At 38.0% G+C, this 24,966-nt stretch overlaps 1 protein-coding gene across 6 annotated transcripts in view; it reads left to right on the top strand.

Annotated features, from left to right (window-relative positions):
• LOC131068436 (uncharacterized) overlaps window positions 1-24,966 on the top strand; it is a 207,755-nt gene that overhangs the window by 56,471 nt on the left and 126,318 nt on the right. For all 6 annotated transcript variants that reach the window (XM_058003626.2, XM_058003625.2, XM_058003624.2 and 3 more), the window contains exon 4: window positions 12,828-12,915. In XM_058003626.2, the coding sequence (XP_057859609.2) occupies window positions 12,828-12,915 (88 nt within the window). The remainder of the gene's footprint in view (window positions 1-12,827; window positions 12,916-24,966) is intronic.

The raw sequence follows: 24,966 nt of genomic DNA, 5'->3' as shown, positions 1-24,966 counted from the left end.
GGCATTCCAAATGGCTTCTTTTATTGTATTCCAGGCCTAGTTTTACTTGAATTGTGGAGGAAAAGGTGCCTTTGATGTTTTTCGCCCTGGACCCTTTGGAAGGGTCAGGAGCGATTTTCCTTGCTTAGGCTTACTCCTTCATCATTCTGACTTCAATCTACCCTTCAAGGCTAGGCGATGGTCTTCTTCATTCACTCTACCCAAGCTTGGTTTGTTCTTGCAAGGCAAAATGGGGTATTTTGAGTTTTTCGACCTGGACCCTTTGGAAGGGTCAGGAGCGAAAATCTTTCTCTGACCTAGAATCATCATTTTTTGAAACAAACACCCACTCAAAGGTGGTCTCAAGGGCAATTTCTACCTTGGTCTAGTCTTGTCTTAGCACAAACTTGAAAGGAACATATTTGTTTTAGGATTTTCGCTTTGGACCCTTTGGAAGGGTCAGGAGCGAAAATTAGGTTTTAGGGCAATTTTCCAATCCTTTCATCTTCAAATCACTTCCAAGGCATAAAACATCTTGCCTCACTCCTCTTCAAGTCATGAAAAGCAAAATCTTGTCTTAAATTTGCAAGAAAAAGGGAGAATTTGGAAATTTCGCTCTGGACCCTTTGGAAGGGTCAGGAGCGAATTTCTCTCTTGGCTTCAAAACTGGCATTTTAGCAACCCAATTTCAAGGCAATCCAAATTCTCTTCTCACACCCTTGTCCAAGCTTAGTTTTGTCCAAAACTTGGAATAAAGGATAGTTTTTAGGATTTTCGCTCTGGACCCTTTGGAAGGGTCAGGAGCGAAAATCTCTCTTAGGCTCAATTCCTTCACTTTTCAATGATTTCTTAGTACTTCAAGTCATTCCCAGGGGCAATTCCTTCTATATTTCACCTTATCCCATACTTGACTTAGCAAAACTTGATAGCAAAGAGTGATTTTGAGAAAATTCGCTCTGGACCCTTTGGAAGGGTCAGAAGCAAAATTCTCAATCTTGACCAAAAATCTTCATTTTTTCACCTTGAAACTTCTTTGCTAAGTGGGATTTCATGTTTCATCATGCTAGGAATAGGATTTCATGTTTCATCATGCTAGGAATAGGATTTCATGTCCAAGAAAGGCTAAAAAATAGGTTTATAAGGAATTTCGCTCTGGACCCTTTGGAAGGGTCAGGAGCGAAATTTCCTTTCCTGGCCAGAATCCTTCATTTTCATGACTTCTAAACATGCCCAAGGGTTTCAACATGCTCATGCTTCCTTTCATCATGCCTTTGACACCTCAATTTGACCAAACAAGGCAAGAAATATCTCTTATAGAGATTTTCGCTCTGGACCCTTTGGAAGGGTCAGGAGCAAATTTCTCATTTTAGGCCTATTCCATCATCATTTCAAGTTGAATTCATCTCTCAAAGGAAGAAAACACTACTCTCTCATCCAAGCCATAAAAACCAAAACTTGACTTGATTTTGCAAGAAAAATAGGTGATCGAGGAATTTTCGCCCTGGACCCTTTGGAAGGGTTAGGAGCGATTTTTACTTTTTGGGCAAAATCCTTCATTTTTCCAAGTTAAAACATCTTCAAGAGGCAAAAGCAAGTTGTTCTTGTTTCATTCATGCCAAAAACTTGACCTTCTTCACTGCACAATAAGAGCTTTTGGGAATTTCGCTTTGGACCCTTTGGAAGGGTCAGGAGTGAAATTCACCATCTTGTCCAAAGTTCTTCATTTTTACATGCTTCCAAATCTTCAAAGGTATCAAATAATGTCCAATCTTCATTCCAAGAGACCCTGCACATCAAAACTTAGCCAAAGTTAGGAAGAAATAAGCTCTAATAAGATTTTCGCTCTGGACCCTCTGGAAGGGTCAGGAGCGAAATCTCCATTCCAAGCTAAATTGCTCAGTTTTCAAGTTTCAAACTACCTCACAAGGCAAAGTTAGATCATTTTCCAAGCTGGGAACAAGGTTGCAAGTCTATCCAAGGCAAGAAATAGGGTTTAGGATGAAATTCGCTCTGGACCCTTTGGAAGGGTCAGGAGCGAAAATCCTATTTTAGGCTTGATTCTGGACATTTTGAACTCCAAATCTCCTCGAGAGGTAAACAAAGACCTTCCTTCATGCATCCTCATCAAAATCCTGCTTTTCACTAGGCAAAAATGAGAGCTTTTCAAAATTTCGCTCTGGACCCTTTGGGAGGGTTAGGAGCGAAATTGACATCTCAGGCCAGATCTTACCTTGGTTCGCTTCATTTTCCATCAAACTTGATCAAACCAACTCCTTTTCTTCACTGGCTCTGCCCAACTGACTTAGACAGGGAAACAAACAGGACTCTGACAAGAAGACCCTCAAATCTAGTCCTGACCTGACCTGAGGCCTATTCACCCTGCTCCTTGATCAAGCCAACTTGACTCCCCTGAAAGGCATGCTTCATTATAGCAATCTTGAGGTTTCAAGCAGATTGCTAACAACTCCCCAAAATTAGGCTAGACTCAGCTTGAAAGAAACCCTAAAACGAGCTTCCAAGATTAGCCCTAATCTAGCTAGCCCAGGCAAACCACTCACTCACTCAAAAAACCTAAAGGCAGAGAGAAAAACAAGCAAAAGGAAAGCAAAACCAAAAGCAAAAAGAGGGGGTCCCCATTCTAATGGGGCGATGTGTGAAATGGTCACAACACTACTTATTCATAGAATGATTGAATGATGCAACCCAAGGGCTAGTAAGCGCCTTTGAACCTCCTACTCTCCAAAAGGCAATTCTTAAGGCCACAAGACTTGACTCTGCCCAAAAAAGTCACCACAAGAGAGTACCACCAAAAGATAGTCATTTTGAAGAAGATGAACGCAAGAAACTATATCTTTCTTACAATGACGGGGAGGAATTGAAGAAAAAGGGCCTTTGATTTGATTGTAAAGAGAAGTGGAAAGTGTTGGCATTTTGATGATGTTTGTACTTAGTTGTGATTGTCATTGATGGACACACACTTATTTGTTGTATGAGTTATTCTCAACTGGTAGTAAGTGATGTATTGTTCAAACCGGTATTATATGCCAATGTATGCATAGTCTTTGTTTGTAGAAGACTATCAGTGTTTGTAGAAGGAGCTTACCGGTCAAAGCATGACCGAGGACCTCAAGCGGTATGAGGACCCCAAGCGGCAGCCAATCTTTTTAAGATCGGAACACTATGTTCTAGTTTACCAGTCTTTGTTTATAAACTGGTAATCGGTATACTTTGTTTTGTTAACCGACAAACTTGTAAAGTTTGATGAGTTATCATCCACCGACATCGATGCGGTGATTCTGTGCCGTTTTACAAATGTGTCCAAAAGAACTGTACCTAGGAAATTGTAATCTAATCTCATTGGACCGACATGAAATCGGATTCCTATATGAGGACATCATGTCTAGGGTTTTGAGTGTGGTGTGTAAGATTAGGTCTTTGCCAAAAGGGTATCTTGCAACAGAGATTGAACGTGCGAAGGACAGAAGATTGAAGTAATGCTGCAATGCATTAACAGAGAGCAATCAAGGATCTAACTAAGCATTCTGTGCTACTTTGTAGATCACTTACTTGTTGATTACTAATCTCTTCGACAAGTCAGAAACCCTTAACCGGGCAAGCTCAGTGAAGCCTGTTCTAAATCCTCTAACAAGGTGGTTCACAGTTGTGGATCTGAAATCCTTTAACAGGGTAGTCTTTAACGGGACTTATCTCCTAACGAAGATTAGGATTCCTAACAGGATTTGTTCTGGTGAAGAACATTGTAGGCCTTAATCGGTCTGACCTTAAGTGGTCCGGTTGCTATTCTGCAGATAGTAGACTTGTGAGTTTTACTCATCGTGGTTTTTTCCATTTGGGTTTCCACGTCAAAAATATCTTGTGTTATGGTGATTGTGTTATTGTGGGTGAATGCTTTATTTGCTATTTGGCTTGTTTGTGTATTAACCGGTTTGCTGTTTAAAGGGCTATACCGGTCTGCAGTAAAATTGCTTAAGTGTTTGGTAAGATTATTGGGTATACTAATTCACCCCCCCCCTCTTAGTATTCATCAGAAAGAAGGTCACACCTGCAGCCGAGATCCAAGGAAGGACAATATAAGGAGAAAATGTTATGTATGCCATGAACAATGGAATACCGAGCATCAATGCCAAGCCAGAGATGAATTAAAGAAGAGTCGTCTATGTTTCAAATGCAAAGAACCATGGAACTTTAACCAGCAAGAAACAAGGCATTCTTAGTGAATGTCAGGGACATTCAGGGGCATTCTTAGTGAATGTTAGGGGCACTCTTAGTGAGTGTCAGGGGCACTCTTAGTGAGTGTCAGGGGCACTCTTAGTGAGTGCTAGGAACATTCTCAGTGAATGTTTGGGGCACTCTTAGCAAGTGCCAGGAGCATTCTTAGTGAGTGCTAAGGACATTCTTAGTGAATGTAGAGGATACTCTTAGTGAGTGTCAAGAACCTAACAATATGTGTTTTCGTGTGTATGCTCCGTGTTTGCATATGTTTGCTCCGTGCTTTGTGTGTATTCTTTGTGTTTGTTTCATATCTGATGTATTTTCAGCATCTTTATTCCATGTGTATTTTCAAAGCCATTTCATATTAAGAATCATTTTGAGCACTCCATGATCATTGCTTGAGGACAAGCGATCTTGAGTGGTGGAGATTGTAAGGCCCCCACTTTGAAATATAATTTAATAATAAATAATGATAATAATATTAAAATACAAAATTAAAATATAAAGTAATATTGTTAAATATAATTAAAATTTAATTAAGTTAATGAATGGTCAAAAGACATGAAATGAAAAGTTGTGACTCCCTCAAACATGAGATTTAAAAGGGATAAGATAACCTCATTTGAGGGGGATATTTTGGGAATCAAAAGTGCACATATGGTTCAAATAAGAAGTGCAGAACTGATTGTGAAAGGTTGTGTCCCTTTCAAAGGACATAAATAATAAAGAGACACACTCTTTTAAAGGGTGCTAAGGGTGAAGGGTGTGTCTCTTGCCAAAGGGCATACATGATGAAGAGGTGTGACCTTCCCTCACATTGGAGGATATAAAGTGGAGAAGTTTTCATTTGAGAAGTAGGGATCCATGGAATAGATAAAATATATGAAACATTAGAAGCAGACCTAAGTCAGAATTATAAGAAAATCTGGAAGAATGATATGAACATTTATCAAAGAGATCAGAACACAAATACAAATCTGCAAATAGTAATAAAGCAGGCATTGAAGGAAAAGAAGAGGAAATATTAAATCAATAACCAGAGAATCAAACTTGATGGAATAGAAAGGATTTTCACACACACACACACATATATATCTGAGTATAGGCAGTAGATCAGATTGATATAAACAACAGACCTGTGCATTTAAAGAGGGAAACAACATCAAACTAAATCTGTCCAAATTAGCACAATAGACCGAAAATAGATAAGCTGCAATAATTCTACAAGTATATTGGACAAAATTTAGTGTCCTCCCAAAAGGGGACATTACACAAACACCCAAAATACGTGCACCATATTTATATTGCCAGAAGCTTGGAAGGGGATCACAGGATGAGATCATCTCTCCAGGTTTAAAATTAACGCCCAACCTATGAGCAGTGCATCCCAACACAGGTAGAATCGTGGCCTTCAAGTAAAATCTATCCTGTAAAATCCATACCATTAGTGCATCTTCGGAGTTCTTACTTTGACAAGCATTATGATTGTGGCTTCATTTCCACATCTTCTCCTAAAGGTAGCTTCAGAATACCGTGAAATCCATTTTAGGGTTTCATCCTTGCTCTCCTCCATTCTCAGAAATATTCCATTGCTCGCTATTCGCTATGTGAATCCTATGTGCCTGGCGTGAGAAATTTACACATTTTGTTGATGTAATATCAGTGGGAGATGTCTTTCCCCACTGATTCTCTAAAACAATAAATTATATTTATGTTGCTGATTAGAGATGTGATATCTCATAAGTAATAATTTGTTATTTATTGTTAAGCCGACTAAATAAAGGTCGCCACCCTTGTGTAAAGTCATCTCACTTTGTATGAGACCGACTCTTCATGAAGAGTCACTTCATCATGTATAAATAACAAGTCGTCTTATTTGACAAGTAATATTGATTTCATCGAAGAAGAGAAGTCCGCACATTAAGGAGTACTTTCATCTACAGCAAATTCCATTTTCATCAAGAAAAATTCGGGTGACATCAAAGCAAGATTGCGCGACCTCAAGACAAGTTTGTGTGACTTCAAAGGGATCGATCATCTTCAGCATAGTATCATTTAGCTTTAGATCAATTCATTTTAAGGAGATATTATATCATTTGTGTATTCGCACCTAGGAGAGGTGCCTTACTCATTCAGTAAATTGGCCTTATGATTGGCAAAGTTGTATAGCAGATTTTCTGCCTTATTTAATATATATAAGAGATATAATAGTTGCTGGGTTTTTCTCCCTCAAGGAGGGTTTTCCTAGGGTATTGACTGTGTCTTATTGTTCATTATTGCTTTATCTCTGCATAACTGGATTTTGATCATAAAATCAACATTCTCAAACTTCTTGTGTTATTTGCCATGATCATATTGATTTTTCATTTTGCTCAATGCAATGCCACATGTCTGTCGCTATGCATAAAGACCATACTGCAAGCATGGAGAAAACACATTTAGACGCACATTGTTCCAATGCTATCCAAACGATACCCTCAACCTATCTACAACGGGTGCAGAAATAAACACAAGTGGGTGGGTACTCGTTCATAAATCGCTGCAACTTTTGCTCAGCCAATCTTCTCCTTCATATATCGCAGACTTGATATGTGCTTCATGTTTTTCACAGCGAGCGACACCTGCATATTCTCTACAAAATGCTTACTCATCCTCTACAGTCACCTTCTGCTACGGGCTGGGAAGGATCGATGCTTGAAATCATTGCCTCTAACACAATGTCAGCACCACCAAATAGAATCGTAGCTTATCACAACTGGAAGCAACAACAACAATTTTGTCCATTCTCTCTGACTGAAAATGCTATAGGATCATCACACTTGGAGATGGTGGAGTATCGACAACGATGGGCGCCATGATTCGGCACTCTTGTTTGGCTCTTCCCGCAGGATGCAAACTATTGTTTGCTTAGAGAAAAAGAAATCCATGTTGCTCTAATTTTATCTTTTATCTCGGGCTCACTTTCTCTCAACATCGTGTCCATCTATCTCGCCCTGCAACCATTTTAACTTCCCTGGAAAGTGTGCGGGGTGGCAGGCTTGAGAAACCTTTATACTGGCTTGGTCTTTTGGTTGCCCCGTGGCTGCTCATGGATGCCCAACTCCAGGCTGCGGGATGGCGGGGTGATCCCATCTCTTTCTGTCCCTGTGCACTTCACTTTCCCCGTAGGGTCCCTTGTATACCCCTTCCCTGGCTGCAGGGTCGCGGGGGAATACTTTCCCCTTCCTCGCCATCCCGCGAGTTACTCATGCATCCTATGTAAATGTTGCAGGATAAAAAATTTTCTTTGAAGACTTTCAAAAGTCTTTCAACCTGCTCTTTTAAATTATGTTGTGGAACCCACCACAAATGTTCAATGCAAAATATTTGCATTGACTTTTAACCATTATAAAGTGATTTTTGATTTTCATAAATCATCTCCGTTTCCATTTTTAAAGCACTTGCATAATTAAGATAATTACATCTTCGAGATGTAATTATTTGCTTGGTATCAAACCATTATAAAATGATTTGATATCCTTTGCTGGTCCCCTCAATTATTTTAAATGGTCCATTAGGCTAATCCCTCTCTTTCGCACCATTTGATTTAAATACAACCATTATTTAAATCGAAGATGATTTAAATATATACATTTTGTTTACTAGGTTTCCATTGGTTAAACTGGGCCTCATCATTAGTCGGGCCCTCGGTGGGCTTGACTAATTTTTTTTTTCGTTTTCTGTCGACTGGCTTGGGAAATAGTCTAATACCACATCTGAACACATTTTGTATTTGAAAACTTGAGTGGGAGACCATTTAAATTCGACGTTTTACACGTTTGAGTTCTGGGCGAAACCATCTGAGGATCTTCCAAAACCGGCCTTAAAAAGTGATCAAAACGCCTCATCAAGTTCTGAGAGCTGGCACACTGACAAAATGTCACATGAGAAATCCAAAACATCAAATGGATGTTCGTTACGATTCCCGAGGCAAAAGATTTTAATCAATGAAGTTGCCTACTCAATTGTTTTTTGAAACTGCACTTTTCCGGCCACACTGAAACCTGCTCAAACCTTGAGTTGAAGAAATATCAAATCTCCTTTTGAAGGGCTACCTCTTGGCAAACTGGTACATGTGGATACCCTGAGTATGCATGCAAGAGGGTTTGACTTGATTTGATCATATGTGCAAAATTTTAATGCTCAAACTTGCCCTCTTTGAAAAATCTGAATATGCTTGTTCTAAAACCCTGAAAAAGTCAGTTTGAAATGGGCCTTGAAAAAATAGCAAATGAAGAGCTGGGGGGCTACAAACTGGCAAAATCGTAGATAGTTATATAGAAAATGTTGGGGAACATTCACTTTTGCGTGCAGATTTGGGGAACATTCACATCTGAAATAAAAATTCAGATGTGGGGCCACTTTCTGCAGATTGTGCACAGTCAACTTGCAAAACTTAACTTTTTGCAAACGGAATGGACTTTGAAAACTTATCAAATGGACACATGGGGCCAAGCCATCTGACATGGGAACAAGTTGGTTTGGGATGATTCTCACCGGGCACAAAAATGCAAACATCTCAAAGCTGGCCTCCACAAAAAAGTGAAACAGCTGCAAATTAGCAATCTACTCCAGGACCCCAAAACAAGGTCTTCAAAAACACATCAAAACTGATCCAAGGACGCTATAAATGAGCATATGGCATCTCTGATAAGCATTCAACACCTCCCCAAAGTGGTTTTGCATGACAATTCAAGGGTGCCAAAACATGAGCTCTCAAAGTGAGCTATTTGAGCTTATTCAGTAGGTCGCTTTCTGAGTGCAAAAATCAAAATTTTGAACCTAGGCCTTCAAAATTTGACAAAATTTTTGAAGTTCCAACAAAAGTTTTCTTCTTTGGAGAGGACCTGGTTTGTCTCTCAACATATGTGGGGTCTCTCAACATATGTGGTGTTTTGTGGAGGAAGAGTGTTTGGCAAGGGAAAATTCTCTAGTTCACTGAGGGAAAATCCTCGTTCTCATGGAGTGATTGGTTTCACTAATGTTTAGGAGTTCACAAGGATCTTTGGTGGAAGGGATGATATTTCTTACAATGGTTAGAGGTTTGAAGGAGCATTTTAGAGCTTTTTTCTTGAAGGATTTTGAAAATTTTGTTGGAAATGCCTTCCACATAAGGGAATGTAGCAACTAGGATATCCTGAGAGCAATTGATGTTTTTCGAAGAGGTACTATGATTTTTGGCTTGCTTAATTGCTCTAGAGATGTAATGTCCCCTTCTCCTTAGTTCACAGACATTAACGGGATTGGCCTATCATTTGATCCTCGTAGGCCAAGGAGATTGATTAAGGGGTCGATTTGGCAGTGATTTGTGGCTTCACATTTTGTGTCTACTTGATTCTATGGTGAAATAAGGAGATTACATGTATGTTGAGATGTGTGCACTTAAATTATAATATAATAATATTTTAAAGTGCAATTATATTAATTAATATGTGTAATAAAATAATAAAGTGTAACAAAAGGATATGAGAAGAATCTTTTAGAAGGAACCAATCAATTGGAGGAGAAAAGAATAAATAGAGGGGGTTGGTTCATTGTTCATCATCGGTTGTTTGGATATCTTCTCTTGTGTAGACTTGTGGAGCCAAGGGTTTCTGCAGACCAATCCTTTGGGAACGAAAACTCCCTATGATTTGCGTAACTGAGGTGGTGAAAGATCCTTTGAGGGGTTGCAGGTGAGAGTAGGAGATAACTCAGTCTTCCATATTGTGCCTAATGAGTTTTGTTGCATCTTCATGGTAGCACATCATCTTTGGTCACCTAAGAGCATTGATTTTCATTGGAAAGGAAAGGCGATTTGTTTGAAGATCATTTGGAGGTGGAAATTAGGAGAAAGCTGATCAAATTGCAAGTCTGAGACAAATTGGGTTTCATCCACCAAACCCACGATTTTGCTCTTATTTCATTATTGAAGCATCACATCATAGATTGGAGGACAGTGCTAGCATTAGGGATGAAGGGTGATTCTTTTAGGAGTATTTTGAAGGAGTAATAAAAAGAAATCAGTGTCCAAATCAGATCTGAAGACAAGTCGTTTCAAACTGCTAAGTCCCCACGATTTTGCTCCTAGACATCCATCTTGGCATCAAACTTATCTTTTAGTAATGGCGATTTGATTGGGATAAGACAGCGATCATTTTAGGAGATGAGGAAAGGAGTTTGGCGCTGGAAATCAATATTTATCAGACTCTAATAACATCAGCAGGGGTGATTTGGAGAGGAGGGCAATCTTGATCATTGGAGTTTTCAAAATTCATGATACTGCTTGCTTCTTCAACTATCCTGCTAGGCGATTCCCTTCAGGTTCTTTTGGCATCATTCTATGTACTATTCAGATAGTTTGTAATTTTAATGGCTGTCATATGTCCTCAGAATTTCTGAGTAATGAATGCTAAGAGTTTGGTCATTAGTGCGGATATTGTATGAGCTTATTTGATCATCATCTTTTTGAATAAAAGGAGGAATAAGGTTGCATCGTAATTGAATGTTGTCTAAAGGTTTCATGCCAATTGTTTGATGAAATGTCAGCTAGCTGTAGGTATATGTTTATGTGTCCAAATGGATGTGATGTCATCATAAACTAGTTGCATAATCATCCTAGGTGCTTATTCTATCAATTAGAAGTTGTTTGCTAGTCATTCATTGATCCTAAACAAGTCTGAAAACTCTGAGACGGTCTATCATCATAACAAGTAAATTATATAAACCGCATAACACGCAGTTTGACAGCCAACTGTTTGCAATTATTCCTTGCACATTCAGTCTATCTACTGCAGGGGATATTTCAAGAGATGTATACCAATTTACTATAGTTAGATATATAATTCCTTGATCACAAATTCAAAAAGGTTTGGAAGAAAGAGTTTTTGAGGATGCTTGCCTTTTAGGTTAGGTGGTGGTGTGGAGATTCATGTTGGTAAAGTTCCATGTGTGTGTCTTTTCTGTAAAATTGATGAGCTAGGGAACCATTTGGTTTTTGGATGAGAAGAATGCCAAGGAAGATAGATTTATTGTAGCGTGCAAGTTTTTAGTTGATCTTAATGCTTTTAGTTATTCTATTTAAGTGGGATTGAAATTCTTCTATTTTTTCTAGATTATTCAGCCAGCAATTGTTGGTATTATCTATATAACATTCCCACCATCTTAGTTTAAGGGGGAAGGAGTTGAGGGCAATTTCTTCAAAATGCTCCACGAAGAGGTTGGCAATTATAGGAGAAAGAAGCGATTGCAGGGCAACACCATCAGATTGTTCATAAATGACCTTGGAAAGTGGATAAAATAGACTAGAGAAATTTTTTTACCTTTGCTGAAGAGATAAATGATGTCAAAGTTGAGAATGATATCACCATTGGTTACATTTTTATCTTTTATGAATTCAACAAAGTGTGAGGAGTCTTTGACAAAGGAGCTTGTCTTACCTATAAGAGGTGTGATTTTCGTGGTGAGGAAGATTGCTAATTTATCAATAGAATGCCATCTTTATGGATTTTTGGGAGCATCTAGATTTTGGGGGTGGCCTTATTTGGAATGAGACATTTTTAATGTTGTCATCAAGGGAAGATTGATGGATAATTTTGTCATTAAACATGGGGTTATGGTCTAAAAAATGTAACTTCTACTATTGCAAAGGTGGTCTAACATCTTGGAAACATAATCACATTTATTTAGGATCAACTTGGTACTTTGTCATCTTAGGTAATCATGATATTCTTATTTTTCATTAATCTTCTAAAGTCATCAAGATCATCTTCAAGAATGCTATGCCTAGGGGGCTTCAAGAATGCTATGCCTAGGGGGTTTGGTGTGTCTTAAGGTGACCACACAATCTTGTTGAATCTCTTTGGTAGTATATCAGGAAGTGATTTGAATATGTTTCCAATTTCAGCCACAAAATCAATTTTGGCTATAGACATTGCTAAGATTGTTGAAAGATTATTGAATGCTCTTGAGGCATCCTAAGGATGATAGGGTGTCCCTGGACATCCTCATGTTGGGTCCTAAGTGTGGGGGATAATGAGGGACCTTTCCTCCTCATTCCATTGTCTCTAGGATGTAGGGCATGGGGTTGGGCATGTGTCCCCATTTACCTCTAGTTTAATCCTTTCCTCCATTGCATCAATGATTACTCGTGTTGATAAGAGAGTGGACAAGGGTGTTTTACAAGTATTGAATGTTAGTACGATCTAAGAGTATTTTTAATACATCACAAGCCATTTATTTTGTTGTTGGGCTTATCTTTACTTAGTAGAGGGTTTTATTTATTAATGGTCATTTATATTGGGAAAAAAAATCGAGAAAAGGCATTTAGTTGCTCACAAGTTGAGTATTGTGGAGCTTGTTATTTATTGGAATTTTATACACTATAAACTCTTAAGATGGTAATGGCTTATAGATTTCGTGGACATTCAATGATGTATGTTGCTATCTTGGTTGCAATTTGGTAGGAGGGGAGCCTTTTGATGGAGGCAATTTTCCTTTTTGTGTATGATTATATATTCTTTCAGTAGTAATTTTTTTCCCACTAACTCTTCACCTTGTGCAATTTTAAATTTTAAATTATTTTTGCTTATGGACAGGTTGAATGATAAGTATAAATTGATCAATGCATTGAAACGCGAACATATTTCCTTGAATAAAAGATTGGATGAAAAGCTTAAGGCTAAGGTTTGCGCATTTCCCTTATTAATTTTCATGTACTAAGAACTTGTATAATGAGAAGAATGCAATTCTATTTTGTTTGTTATATGTTATGGGAATGGAAAGAAAGTTACATGTTTTACTCATTTTGATGGTTATTGCAAGTTTGGTATTTGTAAGTGGTTATTTCTTTGAGGTTTGTATTACATGCTAGAATTTATGTTGTGGTTCACAAGTTATCAAAATAATAAAATTTAGTGGATGAAAAGTTATGCATAAACTTTTGGAACAAGCATTAATGCAATAATAATTAGGAGTATGATAAGTTCAATATTTTCTTTGGGGTCTTACCCAGTAATGAATGTGTATATGTTATTGTAATGGTTTTAAAAACTTGAGTTACATGTTTTATGCCTTTTGTTAACAATTGCAAGTACTAATTTGTTTAAGGTGTGAGCGCATGCTATGAATTATGTCATGATTAACAAATTGCCAAAACTTATTAAGAAGATTTAGAATGATAAACTGCAAAATCTCGTCCACATCTATGGAGAAAGGGATGAAGCTTTTAATCAAGATTGATTCTAAATTAGCTATTGAGTCAACATACATTCTACTTGTGGGGAGCTTAAAATATGTTACAACCACGAGGCCTGATTTGATCTATGTTATTAGTTTCATTTCTTGATTCATGATAGCACCAAAGATAGAATAGTGGGTTGCAGCAAAGAGGTTTAAAAAAATCCTAGGTTGTTTGGGTTTACAAATTCAGATTGGGCAAGTTCTGTGGGTGATAGAAAATTCACTTTTGGATATGTTTTCAACCTTGGCATGGGTACAGTCACATGGACTAGCAAGAAATAACATGTTGTAGCTCTTTTTTCAACTAAAGTAGAATATCATAGAGTAGTGAAAGGATCATTTGTAGAGGATGCATCTATTTTGTTGTAGTATTGCCCAATAGTGGACTAAACTGCTAAAATTCGTGCTAAGTCTTTGGGTCTTGACAAATTTATAAAACTTTGGAATAAGCCTGGTGTAATTAGTAAATGACAATTAAGGGAGGGTGCTAAAGTAATTATTATCTAGTAATGGTCAATTAGTTATTAGTTGTAGGCTTTAATAAAGTCATTTTGACTTTAGGATATTATTTATGTTTTATTTTACTTTAGCCTGTTCATTTTATTTATCCCATATCCATAATGTGGGTTGGCTCCTATATTTGTGATCTTTTTAAAGAAGGTTTTCCCTTCTTATTTAATCAGTGAATGTCTTGGTAATCTTTTTTTGCTTGATTTTCATAATAGATTGGATTTCAAAAAAATATAAAGTATTTTAATTTCAAGTCAATAGAAGACTTGAAAAAGGTAAAATCTGTCACTACTAAATTGAAGGGTCATGCATCCATATGGTAAGATCATGTGTAAATGGATAGATAAAGGAGAAAAAAAGGAGATTTGATCATAAGATTGAATGGTTGCAAAATTGAAGTCTTAATTTATATTGGTAGACTATTAGTTTAATTTGTTAGAACAGTTCCAAAAATTTGATATATACAAAGATGAAGGTCAAAGAGTGCATGGAGGGATTTTATAAGCTCAACATTCAAGTATGTCATGTAGGTGAAATTGAAGAATAGATTGCAAGGTACATCAATGGATTTTGAATAACAATCAAAGATGAGATGAATATGGTCCTTGTAAGGGCAGTAGAGGAGGCCTATGTAATGTCTCCTTCACAGGAGTAAGCACCCAACAGGGACCCTTGGCCTATTTTAATTCCCGTAGGCTAATTGGGAGGAAAAAATGGAATAACTAATTAATAAAAATAAGCTGTCTAAAGTTTTGGCGACATACTTCTAATTAATTATTTTTATAGAGTTTGACAGTTGAATTAAAAGTTACAGTATGGGGCCCAAAAATTTAAAGTTCAAATTATAAAGTCACCAAGGTGAGAAAATGAGTAATGTTTTATTATTTTTGGGAAAAGTGTATAGAGGAATGGGAAAGGAAAAAAGTGAGCAACTGTCCATCTTCAACCCCAGGATGGAAACCCAATGATGAAATTGGTCTTGAAACAAAAAACCCTCTTAGTCAATCTATTGGTGGAAGTTGATTAGAATGATTTGGAGTTCTTGAAGTTTTGATTTGTTAATGAGTTGAAGGTAAGAGATTTTAAAATTCATTTGTTTGCAAAACTTAATTGATTTATTTGAGAATAGAGATCTGGAGATTATTTGGCAAGCCATCAGCATCTGCAATTTGTAGCCACCCACCTTTAAGGTATAACCTGGCCATATTATTTGAAAGTGCTAACTCCCATATACTAATGGAGTCGCAGCAATGAAAGGTTGGATGTGGGATTGTAGAAGGGGTCGCTGGTGTTGGCTGAAGCAAGGTGCGATGGGACTTTTAATTTAGTATGGGCAATGGAAGGATAGTCAACCTCTAAAAGAATATCTGCAGGCAGTGTGGGAATTTGGGAGAGAAAATATCAGTTATCAAGGAAGTGGTTTGGTGTCCCTTCTGCCAGTCTAAATAACAGCAATATATTTCAAAAGGTTTAAATTCCTATACTATTTTCTGCCACCCTCACTTTGGGGTATCATCCATTAAAATTCTGGCCGCAGCACAGTGTATGTTATCCTTGCACAAAAACAGGGATGTGAAGTCATAAAGGAGGTCACAGCTATCATTAGGGAGGTCGGGAGTTGAAGATGATGGCAGATTTTGACAAAGAAGGGGAATACTGTCAGGTCTGGAGTCATTTTTCTGCTTGCGTAGACTATGTGTAGGCTTGTAACCTGTAAGCATGGTGCCTCTATTAATTGAAGACAACTTTAAGTGCCAATTCAGATCTGCAGTGTTCACAACAGCTGTTGGGAAGGACTGGAGCGGCAATACCAGAAGAATACATGCCTGGAAAAGAGCAAAAATTCAATGTAATTGTTGGCAGCAATTACCAGCAAAGGTTCATTTTATGATTTGACCATTTGGAGGTCAGATCACTTGCTATTTATTTGTAGATGTAATGAATCCATCATAATCATGATACATCTACTATTTATGATAGTAAATGTTGAGTAAGTCAGATAAATGCCATTTATTTCAGTTTAATCAATATATGCATTTTGTCAAACATTTAAAAATTTCACCACAAAGTTAGCACCTTCTAGTGTCGGCATTTTGTCAAACATTTAAAAATTTCATCACAAAGTCTGGTGTCAACATTTCGTCAACCATTTGTAAAAACAAGAATATTTAGCCCAACATATTACAACCTATCTGTCAGCATTTTTAGTGTTATTGATGTCACATTCATACAAGTCTTCTATGGCAATGCAACTACACAGTAATTTATCATGTTAGTCTGGTGAATGTATAGTATACGCTACAAGCAAAATGGAGTATTTCGCACTGTATATTCTCAGCGTTGGCTGTCTCTCTGTGTTGTTTATATCTGGATTAGAACATCTGCCGGGTTAGATCACGTCTTTTTCAATCGGTGATTATTTCTGAGTTTTTGTCATGTTCTCTTGTTGGCATTCTTCATATTCCAGCCTGGTTGACTACATGGACTTCTAATCAAGAAGTCGATTGAACTTCTTTTGAGAAGAATTTACAAACTTTATTTCTGGTTCATTCTTCATGGTTTGATGTTGGTTAAACTATTTTTTCTTACAAGGCAATTAGGTGTTGTTTGAAGAAAACAAATAACTTGAAATATACCGATATCTTTCCTTAAGTGGAAATAGTTTGAACTGGATTAGTTTTGGTTTGGTTACAAATAACTTCTTCAGTTAATAAGAAGTTCAAACTGGAAAGGATTAGTTTTTGTTTTGTAAACAAATCAGTTGGATAAGTAGTTCGAACTGAAAGAAGATTAGTTTTTTTTTGTTAAGTAGTTAACCAATAACTATCAACCAATTCGAACTATATGCTTTCTTATAGATGTCTTTTTGGAGATTGTTATTTGGTGAGAGTTTTTCTTTGTAAATCTGACAATAAGGAGAAAATAATACAGTTTGAGAAAGGGATTGTTGGAGATTTCAGAACGTAGCTGTTTCATATTGCACTCTTTCACTGACAGAAGAATTGCTGATTGATGATTGACACTTCTCATGTCTTTTCTTGATTCAGTTGGCTTAAGCGTTATGACAGAATATCTGTTACAGTGCAGTTCTTTGGTGAAAAGATTGGTCATTTTTAACAGCATATAATCTTTCTAAATTAAGATTCTCTACTTGAATTGTATGCTTGTTCTATGTTTGAACAATTGAACTCTAAAGTTTAACTTTTCAAGTTGGAAATTATTTCATTGTATCACAACTTTTGGAAAGTTCTGGAAAGTGGATTGGTTTGGTGTGGTATTGAGTTGTTGCTCAGATTGTAAAGAGTTGGTGCTCTTGGTAAAAGGCTTGGTGCCCTTGGTGATTTGTAATCAAATTTCCTTGTGAGGCCGGATTAGGACAGTAGATCCTAGCAGCATTTCTCACCGTGGTTTCCCACATTGGGTTTCCACATAAAATTTGTTTGTTGTGCTCTTGCTGGTGTATCTTTTTGATTTCTGTTGTTACATCTTTCAAAACATATTTTTCAGAATTAAAGCTTAGCAAAAGTTTAAGTTGGTAAAAGAATTATGTTTTGCTAGTACTACTGATTCACCCCCCCCTCTCAGTAGTACTTCTGTGTTCTACACTATCAATATGCCTTAAAGGCAAAAAAAAGCTGACAAGAAAGCAACATTGTAGTTCCAGAGGGAGAGAAAGAGGACAAGCTGGCAGCGATAGAGAGCAACATAGAAAAGGTGACACTCAAAATAGTAATTCAAGCCAAAACCCAAAGAGAGAGGTATACTTCAAAAGAAGGGGATATCATGATGGGGGAAGAGGTAGATGATTCACTTGTTATCAAAGAAACGGGACTCGGGACTTGGACCCGACTCGGCGAGGCCTACTCATCTCAGGACTCAGGACTCGGAGGCGAAACTCGACGTAGACTCGACAAAGTGAAAAACTCAAGTAATTTAGAGATTTTTAAGGATTTAAAACTTGTTTCATGCACCCTTTATTAAAAACACCTTAAAGACACAATAACATCATCAAATAGAAGCTAATTCGATTACATACACAAGTATACATCAATCACATAAGCATAAACACAAATTGTAGCTGAAGGAAATAACAAACATAGATATATAAATATTGTCAAATGTATACAATATTACAAAACTCATGGAATAAAAAATCCATGTCATCATATGATCAAATGAGATGCAAACTCTTCCTTTCCAACTCTTGATGCACCAAATGACATTATATGTTGTTATATGGAGCCTAATTAGACTCGGAAATTAAAATTTCCCTACTTTTATCAGTGCAGTTTCCCCCCTAATTTTACGACGGGGGTTTGGGGACAGCGCCCCTTGTGGGGTCCAGGGGCAATGCCAAATGATTGAAATGAAGTTCATTTTTAGGCTCTGTTGACGTGTATTTTGTACACTATCAAACACAGAATAAAATACCCAAGGGTACCTTATCCTCTCTTGAATAAAGCCTCTGATTGCTGAAGATATCGCAAAAAAGGATCAATCAGGATGACTCCAATGTTCTTCGTTGTAGGGTCTCTATGTGTGGATAAGCACTAGTGGTCATTGTGAATGCTGTTTCGTCAAGGGGCCTTACGTTTCCGAATTGCAGGAATAGAATTTTCTTAAAACTAACAAGTTCTCAAAAAGATCAAAAGGTAGGGTTTGCAAGAGATGAATTCTAATCTAATCCTAAGAATGACTCAATGTAGGCTAGACTTGGTAAGATTCTACCAATTTCAGTATTGCCAAGTAATTACAACTCTATTGGAATTGATGCGATCTTCTAAGGTGATTAGTGATTTTTCAAATCATCAAGAATTATAGACACTACCGTAAAGGTACATATCAATAGTTCAATAATGATTGAAGGTTCAAGCAATCCAAATATCTCCAGTTGACCACACAAGGCGTTATTACAATCAGTAAGAAGCTAGTGGTTTGGAACATGAATCTCACCAAAGATCAAGCCCAACACTTAGTCCTTCAAACTAAAATGCTACTTCGATCGAGAATGATTCAAGAAAGTAAACAACCATGAAGATAGCCACAAGAATTGCAATAAAACACCATAACTTCAATATTTTATTGATCTCAAAGCCAAAATAGACAACAATTGCTTGAAATTCTTTCTTCAATGCTCAATCTTGCTTCAAAATAACTTCTCTCTAATATCTAATTGCTAAATTGTTAATGACAAAATGAAAATGAGTGAGGGTATATATAGCATCCTCAATTACAATGAACGACCCAGATCAAAGGAAGATCAACGACTGAGATTCTGACACCTAAACCCTAATTAGGGTTTGTTACAAAAAAGTCCCCTTTTAGTTGAACATTATTAAATGCATAGCCAAATATTTAATTGGCACAAATATCTAGGAAACAGAGACCAATGATAATTAAGGTGCCACATCATCTACAACAACCTCTCCACTAGAACCTTATTCCCTTTCCAATGTTCCTTCTTAGCATATGCAATGAATCTGGACACAATTCCCTCAATCTCAGCAATAGGAATCTCGAGAAGATTCCTCATTCGTTCCTCCAAGTGGATAACCTGATCAAAGGCCTTGAGGAGAGCCGTATCCCATCCAAGTTCGAGTTCTTTGATCTTCTCAATCAGGAGCATAGTAGCGAACATTAGATCCCGTTGCTCATTTGTGATGACATTCTCATCTTTGCAAAAGATGACCTTGACTCTTTCTTCCAACTCTTGAAGGTCCACATCTGTCTCAACTTCGATCCTCCTGTCAAGAATGGTACACAACACTTCAAACACCTTATCCTGAATTGGATGGATGACGCCCTCAACTTGATTGCATTTGGTGCTGATGTCCTCGAAAAGAACTTCCTTCATCTGAAGTAGAGTTGACCACTGAAGTAAATTATGAGCTCCTCCATCAATTATCTTTTCTTGTGCTAGGATCTTCCTTGGTGTTTGCCTGATCACTTGCAGAACAAGAATGATAACATCTCTAGTGTGAGCGAAAGCGGCTACTGTTATCATCAAGTTGTGGACGATCTCAAGGACCTGGATAGCTCAGTGGATTGTCTGCATCATTCTTGTTGCAAATTCAACGACAACTGTGTGGGATTTGTCAATCCAAGAGCTCATAAGTTGAACCAAGCTGTTGACTCTCTCTGCCTCGCCAACTGATTCAAGGGGAAGTGCTTGCATAGGAGACACTGCCGGATCCTGACGTCCCAAGGGCTGATTGAGATGGCTAAAGTAGCCTCTCCAAGCACCAACCTCTCTCTCAAGCTTTCTATTCTTTTCCATTTCTTCCTTAAGCTTGTCTTTAAGTACTTCAAATGAATCGGTTGCCTCATCCAGTGCCTGCTCAGCAGTAAGTGGACCAAGCTCAAATGTTTCTACATCATACTCTTCTGCGAGAATTTCACCTTCATACTTGTCCATTGTTGGTGTAGCTATCTGCAACTTCTTGGACCTTGTCTCATCTCTGATCATCTTGGACATCTTGGTGGCCTTCTTCTTCTCCGTTACTTCCTGAGAATTTCCTCTGAGGCTCTCTAAGTCAATTACATTATCTTCATCCTCGATCACAATCACCCTTGTTAGTCTCTCCTTCAACCAATCTGGAATGGCAGATCTCGTCTCTCTAACTTGTATTTCATTAGGCAATGGTTTGTCTTCTCGGAGAGGAGATGTCACTTCATCATCATTCTTGTCTTCATGTAGCTCATTGACTTGGGGAGATCGACTTGACGAATGCTGAGGTGCCTTCCCTTTTTCAGGTTTATCATTCTGTACTATTGACTCCATAGATTCATCAACCTCAGGCATCGTCATTTCTTGTCCTTCAACTTGACTTGTCCTTTTCTCATGTCGAGATGATGTACCTGATGAGGGATCTCGATTAGCCTCTTGCCTCTTCTTGGAGGGTTCCCTTTTCTCGGGTCTTTCTTTCCTCTTCGCCTCTAGGATGAGAATGGTCTTCACTTGCGCTTGCTCCTCCTTCTTCTGGTCTTTCCTCCAAAGTATAAGTCATTGGTACGTTCTGCTCTCTTAACTTTTGATGTTGTACATCCACCCATCTGCGAGTACATGACAAAACTGGAGCCATCAAAACTCTCAAGTTTGTAATCTCAGGCTCGTTCCAATCTATCTTCACTGCTTTGTCCTCTCTGTCATAGGATGACTGGAGATGTCTGCCACTGTCCTGAGCTTGATCGGCCACTCTGTAGACTTTACATTTCCTGATGAAATCTAAAGGTAATCTGAAATGCATCTTTCTTTTCACTTCTAAATCACTTGAGAGATTCATCCAAAAGTCTTCTACCTGAAATTCGTGCTTGTACTTCCTACCATATGTCTCCTCTATATACCCATAAGGATCAAAATTCTCCCTTAAGGCAAAGAACTTGAATGAATATGAGGCCAACTCCCTCTCTGCATCATCCAAGGCTAGAGCATTAGGACATACCTCAACTGAATTCTCCAATATGATGGGCACGGGAACTCCATTTCTATGCCTGTGTCTGAATGCCTTCGCATAGTCTGCCAACTGCCTAGTCACCTCAAGTAGCACTATCTTGTCTGTCGGATACCTCGGCAACATGTAGGGAGGTGAAGGACACCCATGAACTCTGATATATGTAAACTTTGGAAACTAGATGAACCGAGCACCATACCTCTTTATAAGTTCTTGTGCATTCGGAGATAGTCGATTGTGAATCCCGCCTTGCAATATCCTAGTGATGTTCATCGTGAAGGTATCATTGACTAACTTGTAGTCACTTCCTGGTGGATGATGCAAATGAACATAAGAGTCACAAACTCTCACTTCTCCGGGTCCTCTTCCGATCACTCCTCTGTGAGATAGTCCTGCATATTCGAAACTCCTGATCAAGGCATATATGACGTATGAGCTCATGTAAAATGACTTGGTAGGCTTTAGTCTTCTTAACTGTACGTCTAAGCAATGGCTAATAATTCTAGCCCAATGAATTGTTCCTTTTCCTTGAATTATCACTTGGATGAAGTAGAACATCCACTTCTCAAAATAGAAGGCCTGAGGAGACCCTGTAACTCGATTGAGCAAAGTTATCAAATCTCTGTACTCCTCCTGGAAGTCGATCCTATGTGGTGTGTTGGGAATTTTGCTCAGGCGAGGACGACTTTTGAGTAACCAATTCTTATTGATGATGCTCAAGCAAGTGTCTGGATCATCCTCATACATCGACCTGGCTCCTCCTAGGCTTTTGTAAATCATATCTTTATGCTCTGGAAGATGGAGAGCTTCACTTATAGCCTCCTCCGAAAGGTATGCCAAAGTGTTCCCTTCCTTGGACATGATCGATCTTGATTGTGGGTCATAATGGCGAGCACACTCGATCATCAGCTCATGGCACTGGATTGCTGGAGGGAAACCGGCCGCCTTGATGATGCCACTTTCAATTATTCTCTTTGCGACAGGTGATGGCTTGCCAATGTAAGGGACCTCTCGAAACTTCTTGACACTGAAGTTTCCGAAGTTGGTATCTCCAATGTTGCTCCATTTGGACACGATCTTGGTCTCCAATTCTTCATTCCTCTGATCTTCGTTCATGAGAGTTGGACGACTAGATGCTCCTGCCTTTGGGGTCACCATCTTGACACCTACACAACATTTCATAATGAGTAACATATTTTGAAGCGAGTAGCAATGAAGATTCAAACGGAAGACAAAAGATATTAATTAGGAAACTTCATGATAAATCTTGAGTTATCATTTCCTAATTAACTACGCAATTTTCAAAAACTTAAAGTTCAAAATTCAAAACTTCAATAATGGTGTCAAGGTAATTTTGCCATACCTCCTCTTGAGAATTAACTCTAAAAAATGATGCAAAAATAGGAGAATTTTGGCTATGCAAAATGTAGATCGAAGTCCTTCCTTTAGCAAAATGCGCCTCCTTTAGTCTTCACAAGCATCAACTCCACCACCTTAAGCCTCCAACACTTGAGGACAAATTCGCTCCAACTAGACCAGCTTTCGCACCTTCTTCTTGATCTCCAAATCGCACTTGAAGTAATGAATGAATGATTGATTAAATTGCTCAAAACACCCCTATTATATAGGGCGCTCACCACTTCACCTCCCCATAGGCCGAATTGGCAAAATAGGCCAAAAAATAAATAAATTTGCAAAAAAAACAGAGGCCGACTTGATAAAATAGATAAAAATAATACCTCAAGCGCTCCATTTTCAATTTTAATTTCACAAAAATTAATTTTAAATGCCTTAATAATAAAAAATCGATTTTTTGAGGCTCAAAATTAATTTCTTAAATGCCCATGCGCCTTTATTAAATGCCAATTTAATTAATTTTTTCAAATATTTTGAAGTTGGCAATTTTGGCATATAATGCGATTTGGAGGATGTTAATGTTGGGATATGGCAAAAAATAATGAATGCCAATGACTTTGCTCTGGTCCCTTGGAGAGGGACAGGAGCACTTTTCTCAATCTAGGCCTTGCATTCCTCATTTTCACGTTCAAAACTTCATCTAGGCATTTTAAAATGGCATTTTTGATTGGAGTCTTGAGTTTAATTCACTTGATCTTTAGAAGGAACGTGCCTTAGGACATTTTCGCCCTAAACCCTAGGTGAGGGATAGGAGCACTTTTTCACTTTTGTCCTCAATCCTTCATCTTTCATTTGTCAATTCTCATTGTTGAGTAAGCAATGATCTCTTTCACTTGTTCCATGCATGCTTAACTCGTTTTTGCAAGGCAAAATAAGCTCTCCCAAGATTTTTGCCCCGGTCCTCCAGTGAAGGACAGGAGCGCTTTTTCATTTTTAGGCTAGGATTGTCAATTTTTGAAGTCAAATCTTTATTCATCATGCTTTAGAAGATCCTTCCCATCTCGCACAACCTTGCCTTAGCATAATCTCAGAGGGAAATTGTTGATTTTATAAAAATCGCCCTGGTCCTTCAGTGAGGGACAGGAGCACTTTTGCCAATTGTTGTCAAAATTCGCAACTCTTGCATCTCAATTCCACCTCAAAGCATTTTAAACGTTATTTCAAACTTGTGCCTTGGCCCCAATTTGTCAAAACTTGGCAAGAAAGGCTAAATAACATGTTTTTCGCCCTGGTCCCTTGGAGAGGGACAGGAGCACTTTTGCAATTTTCAAGCTTATCCGTCCTTTGCTAGCTTTCCAAATTATCTTCAATGGGCTAATCATGTCTTCTTCCATTCATTTCAATCACAAACTTGCCTTGGCTTTGCAAGAAATTTACACTTTTTAGAAAATCGCTCTGGACCCTTGGAGAGGGACAGGAGTGCCTTTTTACATCTTGGTGTATTTCTTTGTTCTTTAAACCCCTCAATTGCATCTAAGGCATAAAACATCATTCTTCCTTCCCATCCAAGTCAAGTTTTGCCTCAAAATCTTAAACAAAGAGGAGAAACTTGAAAAAAAACGCCATGGTCCTTCAGTGAGGGAAAAGAGCACTTTTTGTCATTTGGGTTGATTTACTCCTTTGTAGACCACTTAAATTATATTCAATGGATAAATCATGTTTTCTTTGGTCTCTTCAAATCATAAAATCACTTTAATCTTGCAAAGATAGTGCAAATTTGAAATTCAAGCTCTGGTCCTTCAGTGAGGGACAGGAGCACTTTTTTGCCCTCTAGGCCAAAATACTTCATCTTTCATCATGAAATGCCTTGGCTAGGAAAGATTTCACCTTACTTCAGGCTATGAATAAAAGTTAATGTCCAAAAAAGGTCTAAAATTGTGCATGTAGAGAAAATCGCTTTGGTCCTTCAGTGAGGGACAGGAGCACTTTTGACCTTCTAGGCAAAAACTTCATCATTTCATTGTTTTTAATCAAGTCAGGATGCTTTATCATGTTCATTTTGCCGTCCACCATGCCTTTGATGTCTCAACTTAACCAAACAAGGCCAGGAATGACTTAAATAAGTCTTTTCGCCCTGGTCCCTCAGTGAGGGACAGGAGCACTTCTGATGATTCAAACA

This window comes from Cryptomeria japonica, chromosome 10 (genome assembly GCF_030272615.1).
Source record: "Cryptomeria japonica chromosome 10, Sugi_1.0, whole genome shotgun sequence".
Taxonomy (NCBI): domain Eukaryota; kingdom Viridiplantae; phylum Streptophyta; class Pinopsida; order Cupressales; family Cupressaceae; genus Cryptomeria; species Cryptomeria japonica.
The sequence above is the reverse complement of the archived record's forward strand: the minus strand, read 5'-3'. Positions and strand labels throughout refer to the sequence as shown.